Source organism: Notothenia rossii (genome assembly GCF_949606895.1).
Source record: "Notothenia rossii genome assembly, chromosome: 6".
In the NCBI taxonomy this organism is placed as follows: Eukaryota; Metazoa; Chordata; class Actinopteri; order Perciformes; family Nototheniidae; genus Notothenia; species Notothenia rossii.
Genome location: NC_136909.1, coordinates 72,717,684 through 72,734,949, shown reverse-complemented (window position 1 = coordinate 72,734,949; position 17,266 = coordinate 72,717,684). Strand labels below are relative to the sequence as shown.

General features: G+C 40.4%; 2 protein-coding genes across 8 annotated transcripts in view; one reads left to right on the top strand and one right to left on the bottom strand.

Annotated features, from left to right (window-relative positions):
- ptpn20 (protein tyrosine phosphatase non-receptor type 20) overlaps positions 1 to 9,149 on the bottom strand; it is a 25,276-nt gene extending 16,127 nt beyond the window's left edge. The window contains 21 exon segments of the mRNA XM_079689588.1: positions 205 to 321; positions 412 to 519; positions 601 to 678; positions 889 to 968; positions 1,055 to 1,319; positions 1,404 to 1,566; positions 1,674 to 1,859; positions 2,021 to 2,173; positions 2,257 to 2,395; positions 2,487 to 2,622; positions 2,862 to 3,036; positions 3,243 to 3,314; positions 3,575 to 3,728; positions 3,978 to 4,053; positions 4,216 to 4,296; positions 4,853 to 4,928; positions 5,013 to 5,192; positions 5,280 to 5,345; positions 5,995 to 6,158; positions 6,350 to 6,497; positions 9,019 to 9,149. Of these exon segments, the coding sequence (XP_079545714.1) occupies positions 205 to 321; positions 412 to 519; positions 601 to 678; positions 889 to 968; positions 1,055 to 1,319; positions 1,404 to 1,566; positions 1,674 to 1,859; positions 2,021 to 2,173; positions 2,257 to 2,395; positions 2,487 to 2,622; positions 2,862 to 3,036; positions 3,243 to 3,314; positions 3,575 to 3,728; positions 3,978 to 4,053; positions 4,216 to 4,296; positions 4,853 to 4,928; positions 5,013 to 5,192; positions 5,280 to 5,345; positions 5,995 to 6,158; positions 6,350 to 6,473 (2,593 nt within the window). The 5' untranslated portion in view covers positions 6,474 to 6,497; positions 9,019 to 9,149.
- mapk8a (mitogen-activated protein kinase 8a) overlaps positions 9,044 to 17,266 on the top strand; it is an 11,794-nt gene continuing 3,571 nt past the window's right edge. Inside the window, exons 1-10 of one of the 7 annotated variants that reach the window (XM_079689579.1) lie at positions 9,044 to 9,159; positions 13,591 to 13,757; positions 14,029 to 14,158; positions 14,314 to 14,372; positions 14,474 to 14,612; positions 15,284 to 15,449; positions 15,673 to 15,744; positions 16,549 to 16,731; positions 16,850 to 16,974; positions 17,094 to 17,157. In XM_079689579.1, the coding sequence (XP_079545705.1) occupies positions 13,636 to 13,757; positions 14,029 to 14,158; positions 14,314 to 14,372; positions 14,474 to 14,612; positions 15,284 to 15,449; positions 15,673 to 15,744; positions 16,549 to 16,731; positions 16,850 to 16,974; positions 17,094 to 17,157 (1,060 nt within the window). In that variant the 5' untranslated portion in view covers positions 9,044 to 9,159; positions 13,591 to 13,635. Of the gene's footprint in view, positions 9,160 to 9,266; positions 9,540 to 11,173; positions 11,364 to 13,086; positions 13,402 to 13,590; positions 13,758 to 14,028; positions 14,159 to 14,313; positions 14,373 to 14,473; positions 14,613 to 15,283; positions 15,450 to 15,672; positions 15,745 to 16,135; positions 16,208 to 16,548; positions 16,732 to 16,849; positions 16,975 to 17,093; positions 17,158 to 17,266 lie in introns of those variants that run through there. The other 6 variants (XM_079689577.1, XM_079689576.1, XM_079689582.1 and 3 more) reach the window with 6 other exon arrangements.

Here is a 17,266-nt window from a genome sequence, read left to right as displayed (position 1 = left end):
TTCACTGAATAAAGTGTCACTACTATACAAATGTTGGATAGCATGCTGTATGATGTCCTTTTTGTTTTTCTGTTGTTGAACCGACTTGCAGCAGGTCTCCCTTGAAAAAGAGATCGATGATCTCAATGGGATTCACCTGCTTAAATAAAGGTTTGAAATGAAATGAAATGAAAGAAGAGAAATCAGAGATAGAGACGATCTTACATTTAGGCTGGGACACAATGAGCTCCACCTCGTCTGGGCAGCTCTGTAGGATGGCTGCAGCGTCAGTGAATGTCACTCCTTCCAAACTTGTCTTGTTGAGGGAGATGAGACGTCCACCTGGAAAAAACATATATCAAAATCTTTGTTATAGGTTGTTACCTGCAGCCCATTTGTCTCTTAATAAGGTGTTGTTGTATGTTGTCGTACCAGGTTTTATTCGTCCATCTTTGTCCGCAGGCCCATCAGACACAACGGAAGCAATGAAGATCCCGAGGTCCAGTTTTCCTGTATTGTCCTCGCCCACTATCACAAAGCCTGAAACAAAGACAAAAGTCTCCTGTAGTATTTGTTTATTTTAGATGAAGTTCACAGCTTAGTCCACCTTAATAAACTCACCAAAGCCCAGTTTGGGATCTTTCTTCAGGGTCACACAGACTATCTCTCTCTCTGGTGGGGTCCTCGTTGGTGTATCAACTGCAAATCACATGTGATTATTATATTTAGGGTCAGGACAAAAGTCTAGTAAAGAGTAGGGTTGTGTACTGTAAACCGGTTCCGAATCAGAATTATACAAATGTCTCTATGCACCAGAAAATACACCTTACAAAACATGATTGACTTGTCATTTTTTAAGTTCTTTTAAGTTTCCCCCCTCTGTATGTGTTCACAAAAGTACATATTTACCACGTATGGAGAACGAGGCTTCAGAGTCCTGCTTCTGTAGTGACACACTGGACATCATTCTGGGAATCGTTTCTGGAGTGCTGCAACAAATGTGCACATTTGCATTTATACATTTGTTTTCTTACTGTTTACTGTATGTTGTAATGTTCTTATAATGGAGAGCTACCTCCAACACTGTTGATCCTTCATGTCCCCCAGGTCTTCAGCTTCAGTGAGCTCCTTGTTCAGCTCTCTGCTCATCTCCCTCCTTATCTCCCTCTGCTGGCGCAGCCTCGCCTCCAGTTTGGCAGTCAGGTTCTCACAGGACTTGGAGAGGGAGTCTGGTTGACCAGGTGTCAAACCCACATGGTTCAACATGCCCTCAGAGCAGGAGAACTGCTTCAGGTTCAGGTTACGGTCTCTGTATACGGTCATGTACTTCATGTTTTCATCTGGAGAAACAGAGGTGTTAATTATTAGTTGTCATTTTGGCTAAAACTTTCTGACATGTAAATAAATAAATAAAATATATCCACCTGGTATGATGGTGTGGTTAAGTTGTCTTGACGTCATCTCACTATGAAACTTGTGCTGTGCTGAGCAGAGGTTCAGGAAGTACTGTGCTATTTTTGAGCTTTCTGTTATAAAACTGTGCTTTTTTCCACTGGGCCCGCCACACTCTATGATCAATTTACGCCGCTGAAAGATATAGAAAACACAAGTTACCATACATTTACAAACAAACAAAAAAGAGCCACACAAAGTAATATCTTATACAGCAAAAATATGACTGAAATAGCACTTACCCCAGTTGATATGGTGTCGGTTTCCCTCCAAAGGAAGCGTCTGGTGACGGTTCGGAGGTGGTTCTTCATCTCGTACACAATTATTCCTTTGGCACAGACTCCCAAAACCAACTCTCCCACCACTGTCCTTTTCTCTCTCCCCACACGGTGGAACATAACCCCATACTCCGGTAACTGCTGGACAATCTGAGGTGCACATATTTATTTACATGCATTAGATTTGAACTTGTAGCCAATCATTTTAGCAATCATTTAGAATTAGAGAAGTTAAACGGTGTGATCAACGGATTTTTTTTTTAGTGGTAAGCAACTTGTGAAACATGTATGTGAGTGGATGCATTTGTTACCTTTAAGTACTCTGTTTCTGCCTCTTCAGGAAGCATCTGGGAATGACTTGCATGTAGTCTTGGCAACTCTTCCTTGACATTGGGCAGGGCCAGCTTCTCTAGCATTCTCTTGGACACATAATGCTCTGGCTGGTAGTAATTCTTACCATAAAGCTAGAAAGACACACAAAAGAAACAGATGTAACACAAACCCAAAGATGGTGCTAGTATTTAAAGCATCTTTGTGTCGTTGGTACCTCTGGCATGTAATCCCCAAACTCAGCCTGCAGAGCGAGAGCAGCCAGAAACAAGCCAGTGTCCTCGTTACAGTAAAGCCTGTCCTCCAGGAGATCCTTACGCACTTGTAAGTAGTACTGGTGTCGAGTCAGTTTGTGCCTATAGGAAACAGGACAAAGGGTTAATTGAATATTTTCAACTATTCAATTCTATTTATAGATTGTATACATTTCACCAGAACTGTACTTACAAAACAAAGGACATATCATCAACAAAAAATTTGACTCGCAGAAACACCAAAAAGGACAAAATCTGCCCTTTTCTCCAACTGTCAGGTGCAATTTTGGAGATTTTTGTTTCATTATCCAAGAAAAAATATTCATCATCTGCAGAATGAAAAAGAAAAGCCTTTTTAACTTCAGTGAAACAACACATCAGGCATAACAAATTCAAATTATATTTTATTTTAAATAAAATCTGTTGTCAATAATTGATATGGTATCCATAACAGCCAATTGTGAGGGCACGATATCACAAGTTGGTCTATGGATATTTTGAAATGAATTTCTGTATTGAATGTTGTTATGTACAATCAATACAGACCTACATACTACGCCATGCTTACCATCTATAAAGGCAAGACCAAAGTAGAAGTGTTCCACCAAGTTTGCATGAGCCACCACCATGTCAAACACATCTCTTCCTCTGGACTTAATGTCACAGCGCACCACCACATACTGCCCGTTAAGCAGAACTACAGTCACTTCTCTCTGAGACGAACACGAACGGCCCTTTCTGGACTGTAGTGGACACGCACAAACACACAGACACACACAGGACATAAAAAAAAAAACATTCTCACATGCATGCACATAAATGTACAACAATATCATGCAGCTATGCCAACAGATGTAGTTTAGCATGCAGGAAAGGACAACATATTGTGAAAAACAGCAGTTTGCATAGATATTGATCAAAAGCAGAGTAAAGAGAAGCAGTCATTTACCACAATAGATCCTGGGAGATCGAGAACAATGTGTTGTTCATCTGGCATTCTGACGAACTCAGGACCCAAAGCCTGATAAAAAAAATATTTTTGATATGAAGTCTTCAAGCAGAAACACATCCAAGGGAGAACTTCTGTGCATCTTTAATGATCTGCTGCTGTTCAAATGTACTTTTTACCTCACTCGCACTTTTTTCGACTAAATATTGTATATGCTATGACACTACAAAAAGCAGCTTGTTGTAAAGATCCACAACAAATGTATGTTCTACAAAAAAAAGATCTTGCATTTATGCCACCAAACAACCATCTAAAAAATATTCCGGACTTACCTTCGATGTCCTCTGGCTCAGGCTGATGGAGGATTCGCTGAAGGTGATGGAAGGACTGTGCGATCTGCCTGATGTTTTGGGAGAGGAGTCGTGTTGGGGGCTCCTACCAAGCCAACTGCAGTTGCTGTCCCTGTGACGGACCCCACGAGGGAGTCTGAGGGGAGAGAGGGGGAGAGGAAGGACAGATTGTGTAATAGATGTGCAGACAAGTTGGAAAAGTCAAACTCAACAATGTCATGTCCCCTTGATGGCACTACAGACAATAAAAAGGAGCACGGAAGGAGAAGCAGATGGATTTATTTGTGTTGACGTGCACACAAAGATAGTTTCAATAGTTGAAGAATTGTTTACTAAGTAATTACAGTATTAATGATGTGAATGTAAGAACGCATAGATTACATACCTTTCTAAAGAAGACTGGTACAGCGGTGTGGGAGAGCTCCTTGGTCTTTGTCTCCAAGGTCTTTGAGGTAAATTAACTGGAAAAGAGCATTTGCACTGTCAAAACAAACAATTACGGCTGGAACACACATTCAAGTAGAGGAACAACTTGTCTGTTAATCGAGGATTACATCCACAACCAGAATTAGGGGTTTTGTTAAGTGGACACAAGACAAATTATTTAAAATTATTTTCCTTACCTGACTTTGAGTCAGAGTCCGTTGAGTATCTTCTCCCTTCAGCACTCCCTTCGCTGAAGTCTGAAAGTGGCCCTTTCTTTCCTGTCAGCACGGTAAAAGATAAAAGATGACAGTAATGTTTGATTCATGTCCGTCTCTGTGCTCCCAGGAGACAATAGGATGTTGGGACAGAAGTGAGGCTTGCACAGGTTTACACCAGCAAGCATCCACACTCTGTCTCTGATTATTGGCTCTCGCAGGAGACTAATCCTGGCCTTGCTTTAGATTAAGATTTTAATCCTGTTGACCTGTACATTACCTTGGGTCAAAAGAGCAGTGACCCGCAACTACTTTGCATACAATATTTAAAAAGGTACAATTTATTCATAATTTCAAAATGAATGAAGGAAATAGATCAGAATAGTGTTTTCCTGTGCCATACCACACAATTGAATTATCACGTTCCGAGATACATTTTAAATCGGAAGGATTTTCCAACTCACTTATGTACAGATGGGTAAAGAAGGTATGCCTGTTTTTCAAAAGCCCTTATTAAAAAATAATGTACAGTATCATGCCTATGCTCATTAAGTGTTCTCCTCTTGTATGATGATATGATGCTTGTGTGCATTTACAGGACTTAAACATGCATGCTCACCATGAAGTCTCTCTCTGATCATCTGGCTCCTGCCACTCAAAGGGACCTGACTGTCTGGCAGAGAGCCATGGTCCATCTGGAGGAAATTATACACATTAGCCATTCAAATGATGCTGAAATCTTACAGATAGGAACATGTAATACAGGTATCTAGACTCACTGATTCGTGAAAAACTTCCTCCACCAGCTGTCGGATGACTGTGGGGGGTGGCGGCAGGATGTTGGTTTTGTGCTGAGACTCGCAGGCTTCCAGGATGGAGATGAGGTTCACCCTGCGGTGGGCCAGTTCCTCACACATGCTGAGCAGGAGGCTGTTCAGGTGGTCACTCAACTGGACCGGCTGAGACGCATGAGAGGAGAGAGTGATTAGAATATATGGCTGAGGAGTACTGGTGTGGAATAAAGATGACAGCTGTGAATGACCCACCTGATTTTGAGGTAGGTGAAAATCAACCGACCAGTAGAGAGTCATACCCAGTGAATACACCAGCATCTGCACGACAAAAGTAATTGGTTAATGACAACACCAGTTGAACATGTTAAAATAGTTTAAATGGGATGTCTGAAAGATCTAATTATTCAAATGTGATTGAAAAAATGATAATAAACCACTGTTTGAAGATTCTAGAAATGGCTCAGTAAAGTGAAAGGCAACAATGATTGTGATGGCACAGTACATGTTGTTTTAAATTATCCAGTGGGAGACATGTCCTGCTGCTTTCAAACACAAGTGCTTCACTATTGAAGGCTTTTATAAATGTAACATAGGCAGAATACCTGAAGATGTGTGTGAGATAAGAACACATATATTTGAAATCCTTCCTTAATGTTAAAACATTCTCAAATATGATTATTAAGTGTTACTTTAGGGTTTTTCTACCCAATGTCAATAAATGAAGGTTTAAATTCAGAGCTGCAGTTTCTTTGCTCAGCCACTAGATGGCAGGCTCACACATCAGCTGTCCTTCAAATCTTGACATCCTGATATTTTACCCTCAAAGGAAACCCACATAAGTATATGACAGTAGTAGTATAGGATTTAAATAAACCCCTATATGAACTTATGCTATTGTGTGTTTACCAAGTCTGCCATCAACTTCCATGTGAGCTATTAGGACAGGTATGAGGATGTAACCACTGACCCTCTCTACAGCAGGTTTGGTTGAGCTGGCACGGCCCTGCAGCATCTCTGGAGCGGTGAAGGTGGAAACATCCTCTGATAGGCCACAATTCTTAAATGCTAAGGTACCAGTGGCTGACAGCAGCAAAGAGGTGGGGCTTATGATACTACACATGTTGTTCTGACCTGCAAAAAAAAGTAGTAAGTCCATAATAATGCTGCTGATACACGGTAAATTCAGTTTTAAACAAGATATATTTAAATGTTAATGTCTTTTTACATTGCCATAACATTATGGTATGGACATAGCATTAAGGCATCGTGTAATGAATGTGTGCACTGCGTACAATAAGAGAAGGAAATCTGAAATGATTTACCCTTATAAGAGGCATCCACTAAAGACTCTGCAGTGGCCAGCAGCAGGGACCAGACCTCCTCCTCCAGCAGAGGTCCCCCTCGAGCCTCCAGTACTTCAGCTAATGTCACAAATGTGCTGCTCATCCTGCACACATTCCAATCACGAACCTGAAGATGTACCACATACATGCACACATGAAAAACACACATGTACAAAATCAATTTCTATATTGAAGTATCTACAGCTGATAGTCTTTTATGTCTTGTATATTTTGTAAAAACATGATATACTTTGTTGGGTGTCCTCATTACACATTTCTACTTTATCTTAACTTATCTTCATGATAGTGTTACTGTTGTTGTCAAAGCCTGTCAACAGCCATTTGCCTACTACAGGGACGGTTATGAGAGACAGTTCTGAGAAAAAGGCCTTTCTTTGCACTGGACTCTGATTAGATTATCTAACTCCATTAGTCTCACTGCCTCTTGCTCTCTCTTGCCCCTTCCTTTTGCTAATAGGCTTTCCTCCTAACAAGAGGGCACTTCTGAAGGGAGCTTTGCTTCTGGCACCAAGGCAACTGTGTCACGGTGGCATGTTAGTTTGTTGTCACATACTGTGCAAATATGATGACATCTGTACATTCGAGAATGGGAAGGAACAAAAAACACCTGACCTGACAGAGAAGAGACTTTGAAAGAAATGCAGAAAAGCTTTCTTACTTAGTATTATTCATATTTTGGTGAAGCATCTATTAAGAAACATGGAAAATACATATTATTTTGACTACATTATATAAATGTAGGCATTTTCTTGTATTATTAGTCAGATTTAATTGAGTAAATTCAATTAATATCCAATCACATTAGATGATGAACCAATTAAATACTTAAAGATCAAAGCATTGTACTATTTTCTAAAAGATAGCATGTTGATATCTGTGCAGATCAAAACAACAAACCACACTTGACATGATTATGTAAGATAACAGCAAAGCTATGGATATTTCCATAGGCATCTGTCTCAAATACAAGAGACATATGAACGTTTCAAAAGTCTTATATTTGTGTTGGTGTTGGTGTGAGAGTATAAAATTAGTAAAAACTGACAAGCTGTTTTCTTCCTGGTTTAACCTTCCTGCATTTTCTCAAACAACTAAGAGAACAGATTCAGATTGTTCCCAATGCATGGCAAAGGCTGTTAAACCAAACCATCATGGTTTTTATTGGACTTTTTGTATACATGTAGTTCCTGTTCCTTACATTTTACAGACCAGTAATTTCATAGGACAACCAACCACAGTGTGCTGAAGGAAGCAACATGCTTTCAATGACACCGACCAACCCAATTACTTTAGGCCTGATTATCCTGCACTTAAACTTAATTTACCCTCGGCTTGTGACACCCAGTGTGTCAACTAAACACAAGGATAGTTGTACAAGATTAAATGTGTTGCTAAACACAAAATCCACAATGCAATTTGGAGGTAATAAGGTTTCCTAGAAGTGCACAAGGCCATTCAAATCAGTGAAATACAAAATGATGTAACTGTATACCTGTATTCTGGTTTATCGTTATGATGTAGAAAGGAATTGAAGAAAAAAGTAGGAAGCGTGCCAGGTGCACCCACCTCTCCACTGTGGAGCAAAAACTTTAGCAGCTGTGCTCCCTCAAAGTGGTCTGTCTACAGGTGTAAAGCTACTGTTGTGAAGCCATGCAGTGCTGCAGGGACCATCACAGAAACCTAGCAATTATCGACACAACTTTCATGTGTTGCTGGAATCTTTTTGGACATAAAGAAACTGTGCTGTACTGTGCATATCACATCATGGCATTTACCTAAACATGTGGCTTGGTTCAAGTTGGACCTCTTTAAACTTTCACATCCTCTGCATTCCCTAAATCACAACCTTTAAAACGTGATGTTATTATAGAGCATATTATAGAGCATAAAGACGATCTCTCATGCAATTGAATGATGTTTACTGCTGGCTAGAACAAACTACTTTAACATCTAATAATCCAATACCATGTCCAGATTATTAACCAGTTGTCACACTTTTTTCTATTTGGTGTACATACAGATTTATTATTCAATTTGAACTAAAATGCATCACATACCATGGTTTTAATGGAGCAGTCAACAGCTAGTTCCTGCTAATTTAGCTAGTTAAGCTAGCCTGTCACATAGAATCTACTTTAGTGATCCATTAAGCAGACAATCAGATGACAGACACAAACAGTGAAGCTGTACAGTATCCTTGAGAATTTGGGACAAGATGCTTCATCAGGATCTAGGTCTCCTATAGCCCTTTTCGCACTACAGTAGACAATACATTCCTATGTCCATACGTACCATGACAAAGTGTGATAGTATGGACATGTTGGCAATGTGCTGTTTGTGTAGCTACAACATGAGCAGCCTCTAATAAACAACACATTTCACCATGAGGATTTTTGTCGTCACAGGCCTGAATATGAAGGCTAAACTATAAGTTACTCTTAAAGGTAAACCTCATTATAGTCATGTAGATGTTTAGCAACGGTATGTGCCTGACATTAATTAATTTCCATCTTAAATCTTATACCAAATGCATTTAAACAAAAATACGCCCACCTCAATACACCAAACTAACAAATAGCGCGGTGTGAAGGAGGAAGATAATGAAAGATATCTCAGTGAAACCTCACCTGGTGCGATATGTAACCTATGTCAGCAGTGTGATCCTTCGTATTATCTTCAATGCTCCCACCACGGATCCAAAATAATCCTTGTGATCATCGCATTGCTGTTTTGACGTCCTCTCAGTAAAGGCAGCTCCGCGAAGCCAGGTAATTCATCAATGACATTAACTGTACATCGTACCCAATTCATTTGCTGTATGACCACCAGCACCACGCTGAAGGACTGCAACTTTTTGCTGTAATTGGGGCTATTCTTAGTTTCTCGCCTTTAAACACATAATTGGCTTATCTTTGCTGTTGACAGCGACAGGTCAGAGCCACCAATAGCGGATGGCGTGGGATCAGCTACACCGCTTTAACTAATCTGTCTGACGCCCAAAGGTGCGGTGGATCTCCGGTGGTAGGTGCGCTACAAAGAAGCCTGAGAAGGACGAACGATCTCGGCCAAACGAGTGGATTGTAGCCTGCTGCTATAGGGCTGCTCCCCCACAATGATCATAACACTGCGGGCTCTCCTCGAACAAGGGGTAAGAAAGCGTAGTATCCTTGTCTTGCTGCAGGAGTCGGTGCTGGGAGGTTTATCCATGCCGCTTGCCTTCTCTATTGCGCGCAGCTTTTTTCTGCAGGCCCCGGGGTATCTGCGCAGGGACCAGGATAAATAACAACCATTCAGGCCTGTCAGGAGGGCGCAGGGAGAATTTAAACTACTCAGCGCTAAATTAACGTAATTGTACCTAATGTCCTTATTTAGTCACATGCCTTCGCAGAGCATGCTGCATACCGTCGTTGTTGTAGCGTATAGAAGATGATGCATGAACTCTACACGATACCCTAACTACTATGGATTTCTGCAGAGCCCTAATGAATGTCATAGTCCACCTATGGTCCTGCAGTTAAATATGGACAGGAGATAAGATCCCAGGGCTAAAAGAAGATAATATTGCTCTGATGACAGTGATGATGCAAATAATAGCCCTCAAATCTTTAATAAATGCATATGATAACTGCAGCATCACTTTGTATCCTGGGAACATATATAAAACCTTTTATGCTTTGCCCATTGGTCCAAGTATGGAAATAAACTAACCAAGGAACTGATGATGCAAATAGATGTCAAATCATTTATCAATGGATATGTTCTGCAGCATCACCTTTTACCCTGGAAACAGATATAAAACCTTTTATGCTTTGCCCATTGGTCCCATATGGAAATAAACGAACCAAGGAACTAGTGGGAAAGAACATAAAACTCTAATTAATTTAATTAAACAGTTATTTATTTTTGATACTGTTAAACACAGGTATACTGACATAAAACAAAACATAATCATAGCCTATTTAAAAGTATATACCCTGTATTCACCATCATCCAAATGTACTGTAAGAATTCCATCCGAAAACCTTTATAACTTGGATGTAGTTGTCTGTTAGTCTGCATAAAACAAATAGCTTTATCAGTCATGGAAGCAGGTCTCTTATTTATAGTTTGAATATTAATGCAACATTACTAGCATAATACAGACAAAGAAAGAAAGAAAGGAACCATTTTAAATTCTTAAACATTTCAAATGTGTCCATACTTTACTATTTTTGCTTTATGCTGTGTATGTTTCACCTGTACACATATGGCTGATGTAACATTCATCTTTGTGAAAAATGTTGCAGCAAAAACATTTTGTGGACAAAGGCAGTTGCCAAAACATTTAATTTTAGTTAGAGAAAAAATGTCAACTCCTTGTTGACCTGTTTGCTCAATGAGCCATTAACCATATTGGCACTCCCTCCCAGCTATTCTCTTTATTGTCACCAGGAAAACATTTTTTTTAATGAAATGTAAAAATGAATAAATATGCTGCCTCATATTTCACTCATTGGGAAATTCTTATTTCACATAACATTATGTATGTCTCTCATGCAGAAGAAGTTCTATATTTTAAGTAAGGCTAATGTATGCCCTTTGCAATACATTTCAAATAAAAGCTTAACACAACATCTTATGTATCATGTTTTAAACGGAAAAGGGACAAAACAAAATGGAAAGAGATAGATGGATGGATAGATAGATAGGTAGATAGGCGGAAGGAAGGAGGAAGGATGGATGTAGGAGGCGGTGGGTGTGTCTCTGGATCCGTGACGTACTGCTGGGACGCATGCCCCGTGCGCACTGCGCGTCCTGGCCTGTCAGTTGTAGCCAGATGGAAACGTAGGCAAGTGAATTTTGGTGAGGTCATGTATTTTTAAGCCGCACAACGGAATAAACCATCCTTTACCGGCGGCATAAACAATTAGTCCGGAACATATCGCCGCAGATCACACTAAGGCGGGATCGATAGTATCGTTTGATGACAGAGGTAAGATGAGGATTCGCACCTCTGCTCCTCAGACGTGCTCATTGTTTGGCCGTGGGGGAGGGTCGTATGTCGCTATTTGCATGCTGCTTAACCACAGTGTTGTTGTTTAAAGTTGTTACAGTGTAGCTTCACTTATTACTTATCCGACTTGCCTACTCTTCGTATCGTTACAATGAGATTTGTCCGTACATGTTGTAGCCTTTAAATATCGTGTGCAGATTGAAGCTAGCATACGCCGACTGCGCACTGATTCACAAACAGGCCCTGTCATATCGCGATATGACTGTCATTAAGGCTACAATAATGTCTTCTTGTGCAGCGGCTGGCGTATTCGCAGTCAAGAGGTTACGGTATTAGCTACTTTTTGCGGTCTTTACAGTGTTTTACCTGCAAGCTATCTCTGCTTTTAACAGGAAATAGAGGGGTCGTGTGGCCAAGGTTAACACGATGACAACGAGTTAAAATAAAAACGGGTCGATAGTGTTGCTCCACTGTTAATATAGGCCTGGAGAAGGAGCAGGGTCTGCTTTTCCTCTGTCTCTCTCCGCCCTGCTGACACTTTTCATGTGTGGACTGGGAAAATGGCTGTTTCAGTTTGGGCATATATAATGGGACTGGAGCTATTGTATCAACAAGGTAGATTATAATAAACGTCTGCAGTTCAGATTAGTTCTTGTTTTTCCTCATCTGCTGTTGCGGGATGCATCTAAATTGGAAGAACACAATATTCAAATTATGTAAATATAAGATATGTATAGACCTTATCATACAATTTTAGATTTTTTAATTTTATAAACAAGAAAGCTACTTCATATTCTGTTGTATTAATAAGTGATGTTACAGTTTTCCAAGGAAGGGCATTTTTGTAATTTTTTTAATTTATGTTTATGTTTACCAGTGCCATGATCTGAATTGTCCTTGAAGTATGTGCTTCTGAAACCATTCATTAAATCATTAAGCAAAGCAGCCTATAGAAAACAGAGTTTAGATCATTAGAGAGCAGTGTGCTCCAGGAATGACCTCCCCATATTTATGCTTTTGCTGGATACATTTTGAGACTATATGTATTACAGTTTGCTGCCTTCAAATCCTCAAACCACGAGGTCCAGACCTCTTACTGTAGGTGCTGCTGAGACTACTGATGTGGCTGCTGCACTCCTTATAAATACTGCAGCTGACACATAACTGCAATCTAATAGAAGGCCATTGATTTCAGCAGTATTTGCCAATGCAGCATGTAGTTAAGCGTCAATACTAGTTATTTCTCAGCAGGGGCAGTGGTATTAACACAGTGGGTTTTAATGTGGTCCAATGTGCCTGTGATTCCCTCCCTGCAATGACCTGACCTCAATTACCACCTTGAATAGCCATTATTATAATCATGGTCTTACTACAAAGTAAGTGTCTATACCACCCACATCACTGCACACTAGCTGCAATGTCAAGCCTTCATAACTAGCCAACGAAGATGGTAGCCTAATTGTCTTCCTGTCTGAAAAATAAAAAGAAGCGGCATGTCTATTTTCATGTTGTGAGGGAGGCGGATGTTATGTACGTCTTTATGACGTTGAACGAACAGAAGGAGAGCTGACTCATTTTTCTCTGGCAATTATATCCCTCATATGGACCGAGTGTCGGCAGAGTGAAAGAGTGGGGAGGGTGATTACGCTTATATAAGAATTGAAGAAAGGAAAAGGAAGCTGAATATTCCTTTTTTGATTTTTAAGGTGGTTCTGTTGACTTGAAATACGTTTGGGAATATCATTCACAGAAATGTGGCGTCTCTGTGTTGCGTGTTGTCTGGACTCACAGCCGCATTGTGCAACTTGACCCAGTTAGCATGTGCCTGTGGAAGACCCGCTTGTAGAACTGGGCTTGAGTCCTGGGCTGGGGTCCAAACTCAAAGGAATTATCTCCTAGCTTGGTTTTCCAGTGTGACAGTCACTATGAGAGTCGTGTTTCACATGATGGAGTAGACCTTCCCGTTGCCTGCTGTTCTGTCACCACCACTGCTGATGATTTCAAATCCTCCATCCTGGTGTGTTTGCTGAGTTGCTTGGATAAGGAAACGTGCTCGTCTCAATTGTGAAATTCAGCAATATCTTTTCTCCTTTCCTTCTAGTTTGCTTTCTTTTGAGCAGAGATTTCGTTTGACTGTCTTTTTGCTCATCTGCTGGTTTAGTCCTGGAACAAATATTTAATTGTGTCCCTGTTTTTGTGTACACAGAGGACATTTTTGGATGCACAGAGAGAAATAATAGAAGACCTCGCCATGAACAAAAACAAGAAAGAAAGAGAGTTCTACAGCCTAGATGTTGGGGACTCAACGTTTACAGTACTCAAGCGATACCAGAACCTGAGACCCATCGGCTCAGGAGCTCAGGGAATCGTCTGGTGAGTGATGCAACCTCGTCAACATTTTTAGTCAACAGCTGATTGCAAAAATAAAGGTCACTGATATGTTACCAGAACACTCATGATTATGAAATCACAATAGGAATCTATATAAATTTTAATACTCTTTTTGTACTTGTACTTTATGTTGTTAATGAAAAAAGAGCTGTTTATACTATTGAAGTCATAATACATAACCTGTAATGTTTACTCATTTTCATGCTACATCTGTGACCATATTTAAAAATGATTTGCTAACTATGTTCCTCAGCTCTGCCTATGACCAAAACCTGGAACGAAACGTTGCCATCAAGAAGCTGAGTCGGCCGTTTCAAAATCAAACCCATGCCAAGAGGGCGTACAGAGAGCTAGTCCTAATGAAATATGTCAATCACAAAAATGTAAGTTTGCAAATAAATTCACTCGCATAACCAATGGGAGACATGGTGTTTGAGAATGACATGTTTATGGAGATTGTATGCTTTAATGTATGTGCTTTACTTTATGTAACTGACATGACACCACTGTTCTGATTCATGTCATTTTATACCCGCAGATCATCCACCTATTAAATGTATTTTCCCCACAAAAAACATTAGAAGATTTCGCAGATGTGTAAGTATTTAGGGCAGTACGTTTGCATACAGTATGTATCATTTCTGTGATTGAATTATTTCCTTCTCGTATGTTTGCTGAAACTTTTTCTGCCCCGTCAGATACTTGGTGATGGAGCTGATGGATGCTAACCTGTGCCAGGTCATTCAGATGGAACTGGACCATGAGAGGCTGTCCTATCTTCTCTATCAGACATTGTGTGGCATCAAACACCTGCATGCCGCCGGAATCATTCACAGGGTGAGCATCAGCATCTAATAAAAAAAATATCAATAAAAAATTATTAACGTTCTATACTTCAACTATTGTTGATGAAATGTCTTTGAACAAAACACTGCATTTCTTGCTACTTTTCTGAGGTTTGTATGAGCTGGTACATACTTCTGACCTCTACTTTGAAAAGGGAAGGTGAACATTTGATATCATATTGATTAACAAAAAGAAGTTGTAGACTGAGGTTTACAATTGCACTTCATCATGAAAAGGCATAACGACTCCCAACTAGTGATATAGCCCCAAAACCTTGGTGTAATATGCCAGTACTTGATTTATAGTGGCATTACTTGATTCATCTTGAAACTGTAAACTTTAAAGGCTTCTAGAAAGCAAAGTAAATTTGTATTGCAGAGAAACATGGCTTAAACAAAAGATGAATCTCCAAAAAAGATCTTGAGCAGGAGCTGTCAGGTGGATTTGAATATTGGGTAATGTTTTAACATGATTTTTAAACAAGGTACTGTAATTACAAAAACCCACAAAAAGTTATCACTGTTTAAGTAATGCTGCTTCATGCCACCACTTGCTGATACTGTACATCAATACATCTGCATTTTTTTGTCATTGCTTGTAAATGACAAAATTAACATTTAGAAATGACAAGATATCACACTTTGCTGTGTGTTTCTCTGTAGGACCTGAAGCCCAGCAACATAGTTGTCAAGTCAGATTGTACACTGAAGATTTTGGACTTTGGCTTGGCTCGGACAGCTGCCACGGGCCTCTTGATGACACCTTATGTGGTTACACGCTACTACAGAGCCCCAGAGGTTATCCTGGGCATGGGCTACCAAGCAAATGGTTAGTGTTCATCTACTAAATGCACTGTTTTTGTGTTAGATCTTTTATAACCCATGTACAGGCACCTGAAGATAAGTCTTGCTATTAACACAAGCTTCATGGTGCTTCTTCACATGATGGGACTTTGTTTTAACAAACTGCTCACTAACCGGCCTCCTGCGTGTAACTAACCTGTTGTTGTGCATTCCTCTCACCTCTTACCGGCTTTGTTCCACTTCACTAGTGGACATATGGTCTGTGGGCTGCATACTGGCGGAAATGGTTCGCCATAAAATCCTCTTCCCGGGAAGGGACTGTATCCTTGGGTCTATTTTAATATTTCTTCACGCTTTTACAGTCTTTTCTAAAGGGTCTGCGCCTCCTGCTGGGCAGACTGTCAGATATTTCTCTAGTCAAATGTTGGCTCGAATACAGTATGCGGTGCCAGGCTTTGGGGACTTTCTATAATAGCCCAGTTTAACATGCATTATTGGAAGCTTTCTGACTGCCATGGGCTTTAAACATGTCAGTTTTCATTTTCATCACTGCCTTGCTTTCTCTCATATATCTTGCTGATGCTGCATGTTCTCCATTTTCATTCCCACTGCCATTCTGCGTGCATCATTTTCACCTTGTTGTGCTTTTATTTTTATCCCACCATTTTGTTTGCATGTCCACCTCCCTGTCATCTACACATCCATGTGCAGTGGATGTATGGTCAGTGGGCTGCATAGTGGCCGAGATGATCAAGGGGTGCGTGTTGTTCCCCGGCACTGATCGTATCCTTCCCTGTCATTAATTCATCACTGTCATCACTTCATGCCGTGTGAAGAGAACTGAGTTCCCCTCATTCATTCCCAAAAATGTTCCCCCCTGGAAACAGGACCTCCATCATTGCTCGTCTATTTTAAACCAAAGCAGAGAATAAAGGGCAATAGATTGATTGATACTTGCTGAGACAGATTGTTTATTAAAATAGCTGCGTAGGAAAAGAGTGATAGGCTGCATCATTTATGTTATCTAAGTTTGTGTGTATGAACAATGTAAGAAGAGTTTGCAACGACAAAGAACGCTGCTGGTGTGTTACTGTATATGTGTTTCCTTAACGTTTACACTTTAGACATCGACCAGTGGAACAAGGTAATTGAGCAGCTAGGCACTCCATCTCAGGATTTTCTAATGAAGCTGAACCAGTCAGTAAGAACGTACGTAGAAAACAGGCCACGCTATGCTGGGTACACCTTTGAGAAACTCTTCCCAGATGTGCTCTTCCCTGCTGACTCTGATCACAACAAACTCAAAGGTAGTGTGTTTTGTATTTACTATAGTCATATGACCTAGTAGAACTACTTCACCAAATACATTTTTAGACTTGTGTTTATTTGCAGAGCTTCTTATGTATTTGATGTTTCTCCCCTCAGCGAGCCAAGCCAGAGATCTGTTATCCAAGATGTTGGTGATCGATGCCTCCAAGCGCATCTCCGTAGATGAGGCCCTGCAGCACCCCTACATTAACGTTTGGTACGACCCAGCCGAAGTGGAAGCGGTAAGTTGATCTCTGATCCTTAACTGAGTCATGCGATTTTTATTACATCACTTGATGTGGAAATTTGGCATCACTCTTGAGCCCCCGATCTGCCATTTAAGCCTTTTTCTCTTTCTCAGCCCATTCCAAAGATCCTTGATAAGCAGCTAGATGAGAGGGAGCATACCGTGGAGGAGTGGAAAGGTCGGACATCATGCTAAGACTCTTTCACACTGCACTCAACATTTCTCCCAGTCCGTTTTTAGTGTATTATTTACCCTCTGGCTTCTGAAGCAGCACAAGAATGACCTAT